The sequence below is a fragment of the Macrobrachium rosenbergii genome, chromosome 21 (assembly GCF_040412425.1).
Source record: "Macrobrachium rosenbergii isolate ZJJX-2024 chromosome 21, ASM4041242v1, whole genome shotgun sequence".
In the NCBI taxonomy this organism is placed as follows: Eukaryota; Metazoa; Arthropoda; class Malacostraca; order Decapoda; family Palaemonidae; genus Macrobrachium; species Macrobrachium rosenbergii.
In genome coordinates, this window is record NC_089761.1 from 39,731,773 (window position 1) to 39,752,317 (window position 20,545).

The window sequence follows — 20,545 nt, forward strand, 5'->3', positions numbered from 1 at the left end:
TCCCTGAGTGACGACGAATTCGTACCGAAATATGGAACGCATAACGAACAATCAATTCGCCACAAGCAACGACATCGCATTCATTGACCTCCGTAGGAACTCGATCTTGTCTCGCAAGCAATCCTGGAATACAACGACATATCTGCAACCTTAGATCCGGCTATTAATGAAGGTAAGTTGGTCTAGGCTACCTGTGAGCGCGTAATTCACTTACATTTGTGGCTCTGTGCGTGCACACGTGAGCGCTAATTCAATGTCTAAGTCATAAGGAAGTCTATCAGTCGTTACCCAAACCTCAAATGGCAAATTAAGTTGTAAAAATACGTCTGGAAGGAGGGATTGAGTTTTTGTGGCATGACGAGTTAAAAAAATTAGAATAAAAAGGACGAACTATTTTTGCCTTGGGTACTGGAAACGAAATAAGCTTGAAGCGTGTAATTTGTAAAAAGGAAACTAATGTAAGTTGAACTGGCAACTCTTTTCTGACCCACCTATTGTCGTTATTTATTTATTTATCTATTATTTATTTATTTATTTATTTATTTATTTTTAGCTAACAAAAAACCAACCAGCTCCCTACAAGTATCTCTATGATGCCATTTCGCCTCCTCCAATCTCCTACAAATTATCGAAGGCGGGATAACTTATATATAAGTGTTCAATATATATTATACAAGGGAGTTGTGACATTCAGTTGAAATTTATCTGGATGAGACAATAATGGCTTCCCGGAAGACACTGGCAGCCACAATCACTACTGGTAATGACGAGGATGTGTCTTCAAGGATTTAAAAATAAAATAATAGGCCGGGAGTAATTATTATTATTATTATTATTATTATAAAGAAAAAAAATACATGCGAAGAGAATTATAGTCAAATGCTGACACAATAAGTGATAAAGACAGATACACCAGTGAACAGATGAGAAATAAAAAAAAATAAATTAGACCTATATTAAACAGTTAGACGTTGGCGGAAGAGAAAAATAATTATTGAGAACTGCAGAAGAGGAAGTAGCGGGGGGATGGGGGAGTAGAACTTACAAGGAAAGGTTGGTGGACATCTGGGGGGATGAGATCGCTAGACTCATGCACTTCGCCACAACGCCAGGTAAATTATTCACTGCTTAAATCAACAGCGGTTACAATGCGTTTAACAGGTGGTTCCCAAAACATTCTTTCTCGCCCTGGGATCGAACCCGGCATCTTGCTGGTGACAGGGGTGTCACAGACATGTTTTTTCTTCCAGTTACAAGACACACCCCCTTTTCTCTCTCTCTCTTTTATTTGTATATCTATTTACTATCTATACGACCCTTTTCTATTTTTTTCTTTTTTTTTAGTTTTTTTTCCATCCGCACTTTATTCTATCCGCACTTTTTCTGTCCGCCCTCAAATCTTAAAAACTACTGAGGCTAGAGGGCTGCAAATTGGTATGTTGATCATCCGCCCTCCAATAATCAAATTGCAGCCCTCTAGCCTCAGTGGTTTCCATTTTATTTAAGGTTAAAGTTATCCATAATCGTTCTCCTGGCAGCGATAAAGGTAGGCTAGGCCACCACCGGGCCGTGGTTAAAGTTTCATGGGCCGCGGCTCATACGGCACTATACCGAGGCCACCAGAAGATAGATCTGTTTTCGGCGGCCTTGATTATACGCTCTAGCAGCTGCACAAAAAACTCGACTGCGCCGAAGAAACTTCGGCGCATTTTTTACTTGTTTATGTTGTAGCGATTCATTAATCTCTGTCTCTCTCTCTGACATTTGAAAGATTAAATGTTATATATAGATCGTGACGAATTAGCTCTCTGTTTGCCTGTCCTAAAATATATATAATATATATATATATATATATATATATATATATATATATATATATATATATATATATATATATATATATATATATATATATGCACTATATACATATATACTTATGTATATAAATAACTGCTGCTGAGGTCTTAACAAAATCATTACAACTGTAGCAGCGAGGAAGCTGATTTATATAACTGGATATTATGCAATTATCCGTTAGCTGTTGGTGGCTGTTCTACCGAAGGAAACGAGAAAATTAACGAATTTTCGTGCACCCAATTATTGAAGCACCTGGGCTGTTACGCCCACGTGAACCAACAACTGTTCTGGGAATCTATTTTTCTGTTCGAAGGTTTCGTTGGAGAGGAGGAAAGGTTTGCGTGTGTGCACACCATAAGCGGTGATGCTCGACGTAGCCATTAAGGTTAAAGACCTCTTGAATCACCGTCTTCCAGCCCGAGATGCCTGCCTCTCTCTTACCACTGGCTCCTTATGACTTGCTCTGCTGACCCTCCACTTCAAAACAGTCATTTTTTTGACGGTATGGTTACACCTGTCAGTCCTCCTCCTCTCTCCTCAGCTCCGAGTCTACTTCTTTCCTCTTACAAGATCTGGAATTCTCTTCCAGCATCTGGTTTTATGGTTACACCTGCCAGGCTTCCTCCTCTCTCCTCAGTTCTATCTACTTTCCTCTTACTCTCAAGCTCTGGATTTCTCTTCCAGCCTCTGATTTTATGGTTACACCTGTTAGTCCTCCTACTCTTCCCTCAGGTCAGAGTCTGCTTCTTTCCCCATACTCCCAAGCTCTGGATTTCTCTTCCAGCCTCTGGTTTTATGGCTACACCTGTTAGTCCTACACCTTTCCCCATACTTCCAAGTCTGGCCTGATTTTATGGTTACCCTGTTACCTCCTTCCCCTCAGTTCAGAGTCTGCTTCTTTCCCATTTCCCCTGGATACTCCCCCTCTGATTTTAGCACCTGGTCACTGCTTCTTTCCCCATCTCTTCAAGCTCTCTGGTTTTACCCTCCATTTTAGAGGGAAAAAAAGGTGTACGACTTTCTGTTTAAGGTTTATCATATTTCCTTCCCTTCTAGCTATTTTTGTTCCCTTTCGCCCCTTTATCACTGACATTTGCCCTTGAAAAGGGTGAAGTCTATATGACCACTCTCCTTCCCGTCCTCAGATGCACTGACACCGTATGTCCTTGATCCCAAAATCCCCTTTTGCAAGTACTCTGTACTTTAATAAGAGGATGTGGGTCAAGTTGCGTGCCCTTGGGTACGCCGGCCTAGTTGACAGACTCAGGTTCTCGCAATCACTTGCAATGTCGCCCACGGACGTGTCTTCGAGCGTACGTGCTTGTCTGTGCTTCCTTGCTTTCATCAAGTTCGATATTCCAGTAGTTTCCTGATTTTGACGTTTCTACGCTTCCATGACTTCTTACCGAGAATACAACAGAATGTAGAGTTTAGGCCTAAGGCCTAGCGCTGGGGCCTGTGAGGTCACTCAGCACTGAAGGGGAAACTGACAGAAAGAAGGTTTTAAAGGCTACATAGGAGGAAAACCTCGCAGTTGCACTATGAATCAATTGTTAGGAGAAGGCTGGAAGAAAGAGAATATGAATGGAGGTACAGTAAAAGGAATGATAGGAGTTTCAGCTAGGGGCCAAAGAGAAGCTGCAAAGAACCTTACATAATGCCTACAGTCCACTGCATGAGGCGCACTGATGGCACTACCCCCGTACGGAGATGACTTCTTATCGACTTGCAGTCACAAACGATAGACCGATGGAACTGTGCACCTGGTATTAGCTCACTGTAGTGGGTTGTGAGCAAGATGAATGTGGGCGCAGAGAGCTTGCAACCTCATCCCACTGAACTTGACGAAATCCGTAAGGCGCTAACTGGAATGCTTGCGTGCTTGCCGCTTCAAAAGTGAGTCTAGACCAGTTTCCCTTTACCAGTGGCCGTTATTTCCGTGGAACATATCGTAATGTCAGGGGGTCTTATATCCACCTCCTCCGAGGTGCTAGTACTAAACATGGCGGCAGCTCAATAGGAAGCCGTGTTTAGTACCAGCCCCTCGGGGATCAAAGTATTATATACACCCATTTCTATATTTTGTGGTCGACAAATTACACAAAAGAACAATATCTTTGATCCCCGAGGTGCTAGTACTAAACATGGAGGCAGCTCAATGGGAAGCCGTGTTTAGTATTAGCCCCTCGGGTGTCAAAGTATTATATACACCCATTTCTATACTGTGTAGTCGACAAATTATATTAAAGAACAATATCATTGATCCCCGAGGGGCTAGTGCTAAACACGGCGTCCCACTGAATTTACCCTGGACTTGAACAAAGGCGGATACGTACCGGGTTAGTACACCTTGTAATGCTTCTTCTTGTTATTTTCTACTGTAGATCCTGCAGAAGTCTTGAGGCGTGCATGTTTTTAGCGCATTCGTCATGAAACGAAGAATAATATTATACTTTCCCTCCTAAAACATTTAAAACGAAGAATAATATCATACTTTCCCTCCTAAAACATTTGCCAAAGATATAATCCGGAAATGAACAGATGAAATTAAATACAAATAAATTAGAAACATGACTCGCAGTCCCGAGTAGAACGCGGTTGCCAAACGTACGAAGTTCCGCATAACGGAGGAATCCTCGTGATGTAAGGTTGGTTATAACTGTTCATATGAATTACAATGAGCTTGATTCAAGTATTTGATACTTTGTGCATTATAGAAAGTAATATATAAATATATTTGGTACAGATTTTGCAGGTTGCACTGAATTGGAGAAAATTGACATCATGAATGACCATTTCAAAATCACGATTTTACCATAAGTGTTTATTGGTAATCCTCTCATTTCTCTGAGAGAGAGAGAGAGAGAGAGAGAGAGAGAGAGAGAGAGAGAGAGAGAGAGAGAGAGAGAGAGAGAGAGACTTCTTCAAGATATACGAAACAGAAGAAAAAAATCATTATTCGTTTAATCTCTGATAATGCTGATTAGATAAAACAAAATTCTATATATCACTATTGTTCCCTAATCTGATCACATTTTTGTGTTTATCAATTTCTTTATCATATTGTGGTTTTCCATTTTTTTTTTTTACTTTAATTTCTTGAGTCTGGCCAGCGCTTGAATGGGTGACCATAGAGAAATGCCAAACACCCTTGTCCTATAAGCGCTTTAAGCAATTCAGTATCATTGTATGCTTCTAGGTATATACTGTACATACACTATGTACAGTGTATGTATGTATGTATGTATGTATGTATGTATCCCTGTATGTTTTAAAGGAATTTTATCTATTTATTTTTTATTTGTTGAACTGGAATATAAAATTTAGACCAAAGACCAAGCGGTGGGACCTATGAGGTCATTCAGCGCCGAAAATAATGTTGAAACAACTGTTAGGAGAGCGCAGAGGAAAGTAAGATGGAAGAAAGAGAATATGAACGGAGGTGCAGTAAAATGAATGGAAGGCGTTGTAGCCAAGAGCCGAAGAAACACTGCAAGGAACCTTGAAAGCAATGCCTACAGTGCGCCGCGTGAGGTATAATGACGGCACTACCACATCCCCACTTGATTTGTTTAAATATATTTTTGTTTATCATTTTTATCTAATTTCACTAAAGACTTAATTATCTATTAGAATATTTATGTATTTATGAAAAGATTGATTTACTTGTCTGTACATTTATCTCTATTTGTGATCAATTCATTCTTCTAAATATTTATTCCCCTCTGTAAAAGAAAACTATTGTGCCGGCTTTGTCCATCCGTCCGCACTTTTTCTGTCCGCCCTCAGATCTTAAAAACTACTGAGGCTAGAGGGCTGCAAATTGATATGCTGGTCATCCACCCTCCAATCATCATACATACCAAATTGCAGCCCTCTAGCCTCCTCAGTAGTGTTTATTTTTATTAAAGGTTGAACTTAGCCAAAATCGCGCGTCTGGCAACGATACAGGCCAGGCCACCACCGGGCCGTGGTCAAAGTTTCATGGGTCGCGGCTCATACAGCAGTATACTGAGACCATCGATAGATGAATCTCTTTTCGGTGGCCTTGATTATTGCTAAGAGAGGGTGGAAAGTAAGAGAATATGAACGGAGGTACAGTAAAAGGAAAGAAAGGGGTTGCAGCTAGGGGCCGAAGGGACGCTGCAAAGAACCTTGAGTAATGCCTACAGTGCACCGCATGAGGTGCACTGAAGGCACTAATCCCCTAAGGGGCTTTTCCCTTCAGGGTATTGGACTGGGAGATTTATTTTGTAATCTTCGATTACTTAAGAGATTTCTCTTATTTCCTCGTGGTTTGAAGTTTCTCGGTAATCTCCGATTCCTGGGGATTCCTTTCGATAATATTGAATTATATGATTTTTTAATAGATTAATAAATATTTTTCGTTCGTAATCTCCGATTCCTGGAGATTCCTTTCGATAATATTGAATTACGTGATTTTTTAATAGATTAATAAATATTTTTCGTTCGTAATCTCCGATTCATGGAGATTCCTTTCGATAATATTGAATTATCTGATATTTTAATAGATTAAGCGCATTTCCTTCGTAATCTCCGATTTCAGGAGATTCGTTTCGGTAATATTGAATTATATGATTTTTTAGATAGATTAATAATCCCATTTTCTTCGTAATCTCCGATTCCAGGAGATTCCTCTCGAAAATATTCATTTGAATTTTTTTAGTGAACTAATAGAAATAGTTCCTTCGTAATCTCTGATTTCTTGAGATTAATATAGAAAATATTCAATTCTCTAAATTTTTCTTTAGTAGATTAATAGACATATTTTCTCCGTAATCTCCGATTTCTTGAGATTAATTTAGAAAATATTCAATTCTCTAAATTTTCTTTAGTGGATTAAGACATTTCATTCGTAATCTCCGATTTACTGAGATTCACTTCGAAATATTTAATCATCTGAAATTTTTAGTAGATTAAAATATACATTTATTTGGTAATCTCCGATTACTCGCAATTCCTTTTGTAACCATACTGCAACAGAGTTCTTCGAAATATCAATTTTTTTTACGTAATCTCTGTGAACCTTCGAGATTTCTTGGTGACTCATTCGCTGGGTTTCTCTGTGCGTGACCAAACCCTCAAATGTTCTAAGGTAATCTCTTGTAATCTCTGATTATCCTCGCCGTATCTGATCATTCCACGTTCAGGTAACGAACCAAGAAATTGGTGTAAAGTGATAGACAATGCTAACAAGTAAAAACTGACCCGAAGTTTCTTCGGCGCAATTGAGTTTTCTGTACAGCCGCTACAGCGTATAATCACGGCCCGGTGGTGGCCTGGCCTATATAGTTGCCAGATGCAAGATTATGGCTACCTTTAACCTTAAATAAAATAAAAACTACTGAGGCTAGGGGGCTGCAATTTGGCATGTTTGATGACTGGAGGGTGGCTGATCAACATAGCAATTTGCAGTCCTCTAGCCCCCGTAGATTTTAAGATCTAAGGGCGGACAAACAAAGCCGGCACAATGGTTTTCTTTTACAGAACACTAAATTGGGACGAAATGAAAGATCCCTTTTCTTTGATGAAGTTCTCATCATTAACTGAACAGCTGCGCCCTCAGTCTAACGGCGTCGGAATACTTGTAGCACTGCGGAACAGCTGCTGCAGAACAGAAGATTTACAGCGAGACTGCGGTGCAGCAGGAACTTGGAAACACGAAAAGAACAGCAGTGCTGCAGGAGCTCAGAGGCACAGAAAGAACAGCAGTGCTGCAGATCTATCTGAAGCTCTGCAGAAAAACAGCAGTACTACAGCAGAGCTCTATCTGAAAAGAACAGCAGTCTGCAGAAAAACAACAGTACTGCCCAAAGACAGCAGTACAGCAGGAGCTCAGAAACCAAAAGGAACAGCAGTGCTGCAGATCTATCTGAAGTTCTGCAGAAAAACAGCAATACTACAGCAGGAGCTCAGAAGCACGGAAAAAACAGCAGTGCTGCAGGAGTTCAGAGGCAAAAATAGAACAGCAGTGCTGCAGAAGATCTAAAGCTCTGCCCAAAGACAGCGGTACAGCAGGAGCTCAGAAACACGAAAGGAACAGCAGTGCTGCAGATCTATCTGAAGCATTGCAAAAAAAAAAACAGTACAGCAGGTCAGAAGCACGGAAAAAACAGCAGTGCTGCATGAGCTCAGAAGCACGAAAGGGATCTACCTGAAGCTCTGCACACAGACAGTGGAAAGTGATGTCCAAGTGCTTAAGTGTCAAGCCTAAAAGTTCCAAAATTCAAGTTCACAGAAAACTATTGTGCCGGCTTTGTCCGTCCGTCTACTGAGGCTAGAGGGCTGCAAATTGCTATGTTGATCATCCACCCTCCAGTCATCAAACATACCAAATTACAGCCCTCTAGCCTCAGTAGTTTTTATTTTGTTTAAGGTTAAAGTTAGCCATAATCGTGCGTCCGGCAACGACATAGGACAGGCTACCACCGGGCCGTGGCTAAAGTTTTATGGGTCGTGGCTCAAACAGCATTATACCGAGACCAAAAACAAAAGAACAGAGAGAAAAATACATCTGGTATATATTCTCTATCTCTCTTTATAAAAAAAAAAACGGAGACAAAATACATTTGGTATCTACTCTCTCTCTCTCTCTCTCAAAAAAAAAAAAAAGGGAAAATACAATTGGTATATATTCTCTACCTCTTAATCGAAAAACAGAAAAATGGATAGAATAAATACATTTGGTATTTATTCTCAACCTCTGTCTCTCAAAAAAAAAAGGAAAAATACAATTTATATCCAATTTCTCTCTCTCTCAAAAAAAAAAGTAGAGGAAAATACATTTGGTACATATTCTCTACCTCGCTCTATCAAAATAAAAGGATAGAAAAAATACATTTGATATCTACTCTCTCCTCTCTCTCTCAAAAAAGGAAAATGCAATTGTATATATATATATATATATATATATATATATATATATATATATATATATATATATACTGTCTATTATACTCTCTGTCTTTCTCTCTTTCGAACTACGCCTACGCGCCTACAAGCACACAAGCATTATGCGAAGCGTATCCGTTGATGTGTCAAACAAAGAAATAGCCGAGAGTGTCGGAGGGCAACAAAACACAAAGACTTTCGTAATAATCGTACGACGTGGCAGAAGCGCTCTAGTACACACACACATGCACACCGCAGCTGCGCGATGCGCGATAATTACAGACAGCGACGCTGAGAGATATATATTCTATAATATAATCTGTACATCACACTTGTTCTACCGGCTTTTAAGACTTGTAACACAACAGATGTTGTAACTTGTAAATTCCCAAGCCCAGGCTGACACAGTGTCGTTCGTAATTGTAGACTAAATATTACAGTTTTGTCTGTGGTTGTAGACTGTTATGTTTCAGTTACAATTTTTTTTTTTTTTTAATTTTGGATAATTTCCATAATTTCAAGCTTTTGTTAAACATCATTTGTGATGGAGGGGGTGGGGGGTGGGGGGGAGTTTGGGCCGGACATAGCAAACCCCCCCCCATACCCCAGTCTTGCTATACCTGGCTCATCCGAAGCTGTGTTGCCAAACTATAATACACTTCAAATCTATAAATCTATAAATATATAGATCTATAAAACATTATCAATTGATTGATTAACTGTAAGGCCAAATACTGCTTTACAAAAAGCAGTGAGTATTCGTATATTTATTTTTCCAGTGTGTAACGCAAATAGTTTACGGGAAGTAGATGGACTGGAATGTGAAATTTAGGCCTAAGGCCAAGCACTAGGATCTGTGAGGTCATTCAGCGCTGAAACGGAAATTGAGAATAAGAAGGTTTGAAAGGTGCAACAGGAGGAAAACCTTGTAGTTGCACTGTGAAACAATCGTTAGAGAGAGGGTGGAAAGATGGAACAAAGAGAATATGAACGGAGGTACAGTCAAAGGAATGAAAGGGGTTGCAGCTAGCGGCCGAAGGGACGCTGCGAAAAGCCTTAAGAAATGCCTACAATGCACTGCGCGAGGTGCACTGACGGTACTATCCCCTAAGGGATACAAGACTTTATATATATATATATATATATATATATATATATATATATATATATATATATATATATATATATACACATATATACCCATACATACATACATACTTACGTGTTTATACATACATACATACATATATATAGCCAAACATATGAGAAAACAATAAAAAAAATGCTAAAGTTGTTTACACAACGAAAGTTCCAACGACAAACGACTGGAGTCAAGGAAGTTCTCACGAGGGTGTTATTCAATAGTCGCTCTTGGGTGAGAGAGAACATATTCAGGTTTTTCCTGCTGCGGCCTCATGACCTTTGTAAGAGAGACGATAAGGTCACTCAGGGTCAGCATGAATCAGTGTACCTACGTCTATCTATCTGTGAATATATATACATATGTGTGTGTGTGTGTATGTTTGTACTCACAAACCCATATATAGTGTATATATAACTTGAAAGTCTTTCTTAATTAATCTGTTATCTAGTGTGAATTCCTAACCGACGCTGAAATTCAAACCGGTTTTGATTTTAACGTAAGCCATGGACGGGAAAGCCTCACTGAGCTAGTACTAAGGTACATTGTACTTTAAACATATGTCTATCTCTTCACAGCTTCTTACTTACCTCAAGCAAACCGTTATTTTCTGAAGTAGATAGTGAAGTAACGTTCTCGGCATTCTAAAGCATTCGTGAAACTTAAAACTTCTTGAAGAGAGTCTAGTGTTCTTCTTCTTTCCTCTTTAGTATAAATAAATCAACACAAACTGTTCTCTTCGTCTTCCTCCTCAACCAAAAGCAAAGCCACTGCTGCGAGTTCTCCCTTGCCGTTCATCGTGAACGCACCACACCCGTGCTAGACCTACATGCAACTGAAGGCAATGACGGGGAATTTGGGAAAAGTTCGTAATTCTGGTTGTAATTTCCGGTGTGTTCATCCACTGGATGAATGGATGAACACTGCTGAAACCGAAATCGATTGTATCGCTTTTCGTTCTGTCCAATTTTTGAAAGAAACCTCGTTGCACTGACGTATCATTAGCGCATTGGAGCCCTGGTGCTATTCTGTAATCATGAAAAGAACCATTTCGCAATCGGATATTTTTCGATTCCCTTTCGCTATTCTGTGTGTAATTGAGTTCCACGGGCTCTTTTATACTTGAATCATACTCCAGTTCCAATAATAAAACTAATTAACGGGAGATAAATGCGGTTACGGGTGGAAAAGGCCCTTGTGGGATACTGTAACATTGCGCTAATGTTTGCTTTAGTCTCATCTGATGGGCCTTCGAAGCGAGACTAAAGTTTACACCGCTGAGAATATTAAGGGACTATAACTTTATTCATTTTACCGAAGTAAGTACAGCACTTGAGTATGTAAGAAACGCATAAATATTTAGACAAAGAAAGAAAAACACGAGAGAGAGAGAGAGAGAGATTCCTGTGAAGATGTGTGAACGAATTTCAGGACCCACCATCGTGCTGCCATTTTTTTGTAAAGTAAAATTAATGCAATGCTTAAGTAATGCGAGAGAGAGAGAGAGAGAGAGATCAACCTCGTAACAATTTGTGTAAGTGAACAGACTTCTCTAGACGCTAAGATCGTAAGTTCCTCGTTTCATGGTGGAAAATCCACTCATATAAATTACTAGTGAATAAAGTCATGATTATTATTACCATCTTTAAATAAAATATGTAACATTAACACGTGACGTGTGAAGCAACTTCACATACAATGGAATTCCCAAATGTGATGAAAGAAAAAAATAGAAGAAATAGTCACATGCAAATTAAAATAACAATTAACGAAGTTACACGTAGCGATGGCCTGAAACGGTGTAATGAAACACTGGAATATAGTGCCTTTAGACCTATGGGGTTTCGACGCAATGTTGGTGAGCCGGGGATGTGAAGACATCGGTGAATCTCAGCATGAGCTGTTTGACATCTGCCCAAAAACGGACTTGAAAATTCTCTTAAGATTTCTCACAGATGCAAAGGTTTTGCCTAAGGCGTCTACAACCATTATCGAGTGCTCTGTGAATTTATTCCTTGTTTGGTTTTCTAGATTAAAATGTGATGTCTCTCTAAAAGGAATGCTTTAAAAAGGAAACGGATTTTTTTACAAGTAAAAAAGAAAACAACGAAACAATACTCCTGATACCTTGACTCTGATGAGAACCACTACCGCAAATTTTCCAACGACGTCCTACACTCGACGCCACTCGAGTCGCCACAATTTTTGACTTGTTAGACTCGCCCGAGTCACAATTCGCGACTCAGTTAAGAGCCCTGCGGAGTAAAGTTGAAGAAGTTTAGAAGATGGGTAAGAAGAGACGAAAGGGTACGGGCGGAAGGCAGAATAAGGAGTTTATACCAAGATATATTAGGAGACTCCTATGGTTCGATATCTGAAAGTAACTTGATACACTCGTCATAAGCGAAGATAAATAGAGGTCTAGTACTAGCCAATAAGAATAAATACATCATATTCTGTGAAATACGTCAGAATGGACATTCCTGAAACGCGTTTTCCTGAATATCAGCTTTACGTGAAGCTGATATAAGCAGGTAGCACTGATAACCATTTTACTACGAAAACGGGGAATTAATCTACAAGAAGATACAACAAGGGTTTAATGTTACGATTCCAATCCGTGGGTCAACCGACTCGTGAAGACGTAAGGTAGACACTCCATTGAAAAATTATTGATACTGCGTTCTAGGCGATGAATGACCATTATCCCATTCATTTATCTGTGATGTAAATGAATGTTAAAAAATATGTGAAAGGCCTTGGGTTCGATTCCCGGGAGAGAAGGTTTAGCGAGGGTATGTTCTTCACCTAAGCAGGGCTATTGAGTAGTTAATTTGCAGGTGTGAATAGTTATATGAGAACAAATGTATAAAGACATGTGTTCATGCATCTTTAGCCTTAATTTTTCTGTTTGTTATATGAGTGGAACCTATAACCATAACCGAGTCTGGTCGGATTGAGCAAACCTCTACAATCTAGAACTTATTCTAATCTAAGAGTTTTCCACTCCACTAGAATGAAAAAAAAAAAACAATCCCAAAACGTGAAAAAAAGAAATTTACCTGTAAAAAAATACCTTGGCTACATAATTGTCTAGAATTATTCTAGGGCCCTTTCTAAAATAATATGTGACGCTGTTTTTTTTTTTTTCAGGTGGGCAATACGAGGAGGCACAGTTTGGTCCTGTCTTCACAACGAGATGAGGTCGTTAGTCTAAATAGCTCGCTCTCTCTCTCTCTCTCTCTCTCTCTCTCTCTCTCTCTCTCTCTCTCTCTCTCTCTCTCCAGTTAAATGTAAAGGCTCCTTAAATAAAACCCTCCCCTTCCAAGAACTGCTAAAAGGTACCCAAGTTGTTTGATTAAACAGCAGAAACTTAGCGCAGTTTCCCATTCCCTATACTGTAAAAATATTACGTTTTTCTTTCCCTGGTCAGAGAAAATCTTATTTCTGCGTCCTTCTTTACATTGTATGGACCATTTGTAGTCTACAGTGACTCGTTGTGTGCTACATAACACAAAGGAAGATTTTTTGTGTCTTACCTTTTTTGTTGCGAGGTAACAGTGTGTTAACCTATCCTGAATAGAAGGTTATCCGAGTGCTCATTTTCAAGTGCTGTAGACTGCAAAGCCATCCTGTGTGGAAACAGAAAATATATAAATGAATACATTAACCATTAGATAAATCAATACGAACAGAAGAATTGCCGTGATTTTAGTTCATTGTGTAACCTGCTTCTCGTTATGAGGAAAAAACTAAGTCTCATGTTCATTCATATTTCCTCCAAGTTTTAAGTTTAGGGATAAAATTTCATTACCAAGTTTAAATTCTTGAATAAAATTATATTTCCAAGTTTTAAATTTATGAATAAAATTTCATCACCAAGTTCTATTTTTTATTTTTTTTTATAAAATCATATTTCCAAGTTTTAAGTTTATGAATTTTTCAATCAAGTTACATTTCCAAGTTTTAAAATTTTTACGAAGTCTATCATTTTGGCTAATGGGTTGTAAAGATCCTGCTGTAATGCAAGTTTACGCTACTTCACTTTGACAGAAAATGCTAATTTTCTATGTATTCTTCACCGTAGACTTATTTAATTTGTATACCTAAGCTGTTTTTGGTTGCTTATTATTATTATTATTATTATTATTATTATTATTATTATTATTATTATTATTATTATTATTATTATTAAATTCACATGAAATAATATAAATACATTCAGAGGTTCTGGCAAGGAGTAGAAAACTTATACGTAATAATGAAAAAAAACCAACGTAGGGGAAAATTACATACAATCATACAAAAATAAATAAATAAATAATGATACACTGATAACGCCAGAGGAAATTTTAATATTCAAAGTTATGAAGGACCAGTAAGCAACACATTCAAAGCACTACGGAAACATACTGAAAAAAAAATTAGTTTGACATTGCAGCTTATTGCATCATGATAAACACACACACACACACACACACACGAACATTGTCCAGCGCACTGAAAAAAGTATTAAAAACCCACCCAAAAGAGGTCCACGACTGTAAACACAAAATACAAGTCCGGCTATATGTAAACGTTCTCATCTCCAAAACTAATCGGTGCTACTTTGGCTGGCTATCTACGCGTCATCTCATCCGAGGTGCTAGTACTAAAACATGGCGGAAGCTCCTTCGGACGCCGTGTTTAGTACTAGCCCCTCGGGGATCAAAGTATTATGTACAGTACACCCATTTCTATAACGTGTAGTCGACGTCGACAAATTATATTAATAAACGTTATTTTCGCGCGGCCGTCTACTTTACATTTACCATACGGAGTATAGTACTAGCACCTCGGAGTAGGTTACGCGTAGATGACAAGCCAAAATAGCACCTGCTAATCTGTCTTTGATAACAACTTTCCTCCTGATTGGGGATGTTAATCACTCTTTCCATCCTTGCGTTCTCTTTCCTAAACTGTTGTCGCAAAATGGTAAATTTCCACCATTATCATGAACATAAGCACTTCACAATCTTATCCAAATGAATAACTTATTTTGACTCGAATACATTTGAACTTACTGATAATACTGATTCTATAGAACTTCATACCAGTGTCTCTTTAGTTTTGTAGGTACATTTACTAATTTAATAACTCTCAGTTCAATGACTATTGCTTTGTGTGTCCTCTGGAGCTACTTGCTATACAGGAAATGACTCATAGATGATATGCGTAGAGAAATATGATTGATACTGGATTCTTTCAGGCTGACATTTGAATGGGCCTGGCAGAGAGTGCGATCATGGAGGTTGATGCACTTGGTCATTATGTTTCTGGTCATCTGCTACAGCTACCTTTATTTCAAGAACATTTACACAGGGAAATTCCTTATGGCGCTAACAACACCAGAGAATCTAACTGGGGCTCACTTCCCAGAAACGGTACACAGTCCTGCCTTTTCCCACAGAGATTCACCCTACCCTGAGAACTGGCGCAACCTAACACGGCAGGAAATGGAAAGCCTCTCTGTTCTGGGCAGGAGGATGTATCTGGAAGAAGATGTGGGTAAACAGCAAAACAAGACTTTCGTCATTCTTGCTTGGAATCAGAGTGAAGTCGATAATGAAAGGCTTATAAGAGAGTTTGGTGGCGAGGAACTGGACCCTTTCCGCTTCTGTTCAGTCAAGAACTGCCAACTCGTCACTAAGGACGTTTTCTCCGAGAAAGCAGATGCCATCATCTTCCATCTGCACAGAACGAATAGAGCATCGACATACCCAAGTCGAGCTAACTTCAATCAGCGATGGATCTGGTTAACAGATGAAAGCCCCTACAATACCCTCTACTTCGCAGAAGACAAGGACATCTCGAACTACAATGGAATCTTCAACTGGTCAATGAGCTACAGAATGGACAGTGATGTTCCTGTGCCATATGGAAGGACTGTCAGAATGACGGACAAAGAAGCTTCCAAGTATGAAAAGGTGGATTATTTCAACATCAAGGCAAAACTGGCAGCTGCTATGTTGACAAACTGTGAGTCAACGAATAATCGAACTGGGTACGTGAGACAACTTCGGAAGTATATAGATGTCGACATATATGGCATATGTTTTGGAATAAAGTGGTGCCAAGGTCACCTAAACAGAGATTGCGTCTTGCTAAATGAATACAAGTTCTTCTTAGCCTTCGAAAACTCCAACTGTAAGGATTACATCACAGAAAAGGTTCGTTTGCCCTAGATGTTCACGGTGCCTAAAACCTAAGACTTTCACGTCCACCCTATATACACTGTAGTGGAAACTACCATTACAACAAAGTATATAATATATAATATAAATAACTGTATAATAAACCATTTTAGGCAGTGTTACTGATATCAGTAATAACTTAGATGTTAATATTATCTAATTTTTCCTTAACATTAATATTTCTACCAGTTCTGCCGCTTCTTAGGAACTGCTCTTTGCGTCTCATGAATCCACTGTTTTGCTTCATGGCTCAAATCATTCCCCAGGTGTGGTGGCAGTCTTTCCAGAAGGGGGCCATTCCCGTGGTGATGGGAACGAAAACAGAAGATTACCGGAAGTACCTTCCTCCCAATTCTTTCATCCACGTGGATGATTTTCAGTCTCCCTATCATCTGGGTAAATACCTCATGTAAGGAAAATGTTCATGGTTCCAGTTCTGATTTAATTTGACATAGGTGTAAGCAGAATCACAGAAATGATCTGGTAACAGTGTGCACACCAGGGCTGTGCTTCAACAAATGGCCATCAGACTAATGACTGATGCCAACCACTCTTTCCAGGTATCTTGAACATAACAGGACTGCGTTCATGGAGTACCACGCTTGGCGGTCGCACTTCAAAGTGCTGAATGAACACAGCTATTACGGCTCCAACTCACACCATTACTGCCGCGTGTGTGAGGCCCTCAACTACAACGATCCAGCGCCCACAGTCTACAATTACATGGAACTCACCTGGAACAACGACACCCAGTGCTATCCAACCACGTGGGATTCCAGAATGCGAGAGACCCCTGTGTTTTACCGGCAAAGTCTACTGAGGCTCAGGCAACCCTGAAGAATACGCGTTCACTCTCTTCTGTGAACACTGAGTCATGAACCTGTAGCATGATTCTGAACACTATGAGCGCGCCATCATTATTCCTAATATTTTCTGGGTTTCCCATGAATGAGCAATTTTGAATTGTATGGAGTGTGAACATTTAGGTTATGTGCTGTAAATTATGGTTGTCGTGAAAATTAAAAAGAACACAATCTATGTGATGTACATGTTATAGCAAATACTTCTGTGAACCTCATTCAAATACCTGGAAGTTACTCTAAAATAATTCTTAAGATAAAAGAGCAACATAAAGGAGATAGTCGTGATCTCAACTGGAACATGTAATGTGGGTTGTTTCTCTGACTTTGTCCATTTTGACATTGAATTACAGCTGACAGAGTGAAATATTCTTTGTCATTGCAGATGACAAAGAATTAAATAAGAATCTCTAGTTCAACTGCATCACTGACAAAGAACTGCAGATGACAAATGACAAAAGTTCAGTTGCAACGCTGGCAAAACATTCAAGATGACAGAAAATAAACAAAAATGTTATAAGCCCTGCTGCAAAATTGACAAACCACTGCAAATACCAAAGAATAAATTACTGCAGCAACAAGGATAATTGCATGTGCACTGACAGAACACGGCAGATGACAAAGAAAATAAAAACAAACCGAGTAGAAACCAATGACTGACAGACACTTGAGCCTATAAATACGAGTGCATAAATGTCCTACAATACTGGAATTTGCAAAAATGGCAAGTGAAATTAAATGAAGACAGTACTTTTAGAGATTTTCAGGGATGTATGAAGTATACAAGCCAGATTAAAATATAAATAAGATGAAAATCAATCTGCAGGAAAAACTGTTCTGCAGAATTTGATGATCTTCACACTACAATGACTATCTGCTTGCCTGAGATGTTGACTTTGAACGCTTTGGTGACGATGGCCGCTTGCCATGGTCGCCATATTGGAAAGTGTCTGTGAATGTACTTGTAGCGTTTGATCCCAATGTCTTTTGTACCAGTATCTTTGTTATTTAGTGTGTGTGTGTGTGTGTGTGTTTTACCGCCTCAACGTAACAAAACTCAAGCTAATGGCTTCTGTACTTATCAGCTACATCATTACGATTATTTTTTGCTATATTACAATCTCAAATGCGATACATTTTTAGATAAATCTCTTAAATTTAATGTTAAACGCAAAAATACATGTTAGCTTAGGTCAGGAACAACGTTAAACTGCTGTTAGTTGTAAGATATCTAGAAATAATTCAAGGGCAGGCTAAAGTTGCTTTAGTACTCGTGTGAGATAACAGCTCTTCTTCTTTTAAACAACAGCGTCTGTTCCTTAATCCACGCCAACCGTGAGAGATAACTCTTGTTTATAAAAACTGAATCCTTAATCCTCATCTCAGTGTTGCAACTGAAACTCAATAGCTGAGACCTCTATATATATGTGTGTGTGTAACTGAATCACGAAAATGTGGAACGTGATGAATATATAAGTAAAGATAAAATCCACGAAGGAAAGGGAAACACTGGAGTGCTGTGAGGCCTTTCGACTGTCTGTCGTCCTTTACTCAGCAGACTCTGCTAAGTAAAGGACGACAGACAGTCGAAAGGACGACACCACAGTGTTTCCCTACTCTGCAAGTAAAGGACGACAGACAGTCGAAAGGCCTCATAGCACTCCAGTGTTTCCCTTTCCTTCGTGGATTTTATCTTTATTTATACTGTATATATAAATATATATTATATGTATGTGTGTATAATATACAGTATATATAAAATATATATATATATAATATATATATATATATATATATATATATATATATATATATATATATAAAATATTCCTTCTTTTTCAATTCATTCTTCGGGCCTGGGCTACATTAGGACATAGCCCTCTGAGCTGGGAAGTAAGCACAAGTGTCACTGCGTGTTACTGTTCAAGAAATTCGAGCCATGTCTGGTTTACACCTGTTATCACCTGTAACACCTGCTAAACTACTGTGGATAATGACGGGCTGGAATACAGCCGTAAATTCCGTAATATATGCAGGTGTTTACCTCCATAACACACCCTCGTGAATAATTCTTTTCCGTATGTAAATTTTCATGTGTTAAATGGGATTGTTCATTTACAACCGAGTAACCTGAGTGGCATTCTATATATATATATATATATATATATATATATATATATATATATATATATATATATATATATATATATACTATATGTATATGTGTGTGTGTGTGTGTGTGTGTGTGTGTGTGTGTGTGTGTGTGTACACTGTACTGGAATATAAAATTTAGACCAAAGGCCAAGTACTGGGACCTACGAGTCATTCAGCGCTGAAAGGGAAATTGAGTAGGAAAACCTCGCAGTTGCACAATGAAACAATTGTTAAAAGAGGGTTAAGGAAAGAAAGCTGAAAGGTAGAGAATATGAACAGAGGTACAGTAAATAGAACGAAAGGGGTTGCAGCCAGGGACCTGAGGAAGGAACGCGGCAAAAACCAAGTAACGCCTTCCACCCCACTGGGGAATGTGTCATGGAAAGTGTGCACATTCGACTCCCCTAAATGTCGGAGAGTTTGCCCTGATGGATTATGAAGTCTCCTGGTGGTGAGCTTGGCTAAAGGGGACGGAGGCACGAAACCTGTTTCGATTACGTTCCAGACAGAATAAAATGGCAACCTCTGGCAAGGAGTAAAACCAAGTAAGTTAATCTCTCGATAATCGAAACAGGTTTTTTTTTCCCTAGGTAGTTCTTCATTGGCGGGGTGGGTAGAGCTCTCGGCTAGCACGCTGTTGGCCCAGCGTTCGACTCTCCGACCAGCCAGTGAAGAATTAGAGGAATTTACTTCTGGTGATAGAAATTCATTTCTCGTCATAATGTGGTTCGGATTCCACAATAAGCTGTAGGTCCCATTGCTAGGTAACCAGTTGGTTCTTAGCCACGTAAAATAAATCTAATCCTTCGGGCCAGCCCTAGGAGAGCTGTTAATAGTAGTAGTACTAGTGGTAGTGATTACAGTTGCTGTAATCATAAATATAACTACTATGTAGGTTATAATAACACAAACTTAAAATACAAGAGTATGAGAGGGAGAGAGAGAGAGAGTTCCTGTACCTTGACACACACTTCCGGGATCTAGTGAAAGCGGCGGTGAGTCACACAGAGACCAGAGCGACCAACAAGACAGCATCTTGAGAAAGTCAATCACGAAAGAAGGGAAAGATTTCCGGAGCTTTGGAAGCTGTTGGAAAGCTTGGTGAAGACAAAAGTTTAATCTGCAAAAATAAACTCCCACCTGAATTTTTGTTTCATACTTTTTGTCGTTTTTTTATGGTTTAATAGCATACATGGGCTCTTCAAGCAATCTCCTCCAATTACATGGAAATCAAACTCAATATTTTGATTTCCTTCAAGTATACAAAATCGTGTGTATGTGTGTGTTTGTGCGTGAGAACGCATAAACATTCACTGTTGTACATGTAAAATGTATACATACACACACGCCCACAAAAATTAAATATACCTTAGTTTTACCAGACCACT

At 38.9% G+C, this 20,545-nt stretch overlaps 2 protein-coding genes across 2 annotated transcripts in view; one reads left to right on the plus strand and one right to left on the minus strand.

Annotated features, from left to right (window-relative positions):
* LOC136849970 (4-galactosyl-N-acetylglucosaminide 3-alpha-L-fucosyltransferase FUT6-like) overlaps window positions 1–13,537 on the minus strand; it is a 66,018-nt gene extending 52,481 nt beyond the window's left edge. The window contains exon 1 of the mRNA XM_067123498.1: window positions 13,450–13,537. The gene's annotated coding sequence lies outside the window, so the exon portion shown is untranslated. The remainder of the gene's footprint in view (window positions 1–13,449) is intronic.
* On the plus strand, window positions 11,143–17,206 carry LOC136849972 (alpha-(1,3)-fucosyltransferase 7-like). The gene is made up of 5 exons (XM_067123502.1): window positions 11,143–11,229; window positions 13,064–13,117; window positions 15,159–16,119; window positions 16,410–16,552; window positions 16,704–17,206. The coding sequence occupies exons 2-5, from the start codon at window positions 13,110–13,112 to the stop codon at window positions 16,978–16,980; spliced, it is 1,389 nt and encodes a 462-aa protein (XP_066979603.1). The 5' UTR covers window positions 11,143–11,229; window positions 13,064–13,109; the 3' UTR covers window positions 16,981–17,206.
* Window positions 17,207–20,545: the final 3,339 nt, after the last annotated feature.

What these genes read in the sequence shown, in the direction of transcription:
- LOC136849972 (XM_067123502.1), top strand. An exon ending in AGGATTACATCACAGAAAAG is followed by an intron (nt 16,120 to 16,409) that starts GTTCGTTTGCCC and finishes ATCATTCCCCAG; the next exon opens with GTGTGGTGGCAGTCTTTCCA. An exon ending in CATCTGGGTAAATACCTCAT is followed by an intron (nt 16,553 to 16,703) that starts GTAAGGAAAATG and finishes CACTCTTTCCAG; the next exon opens with GTATCTTGAACATAACAGGA.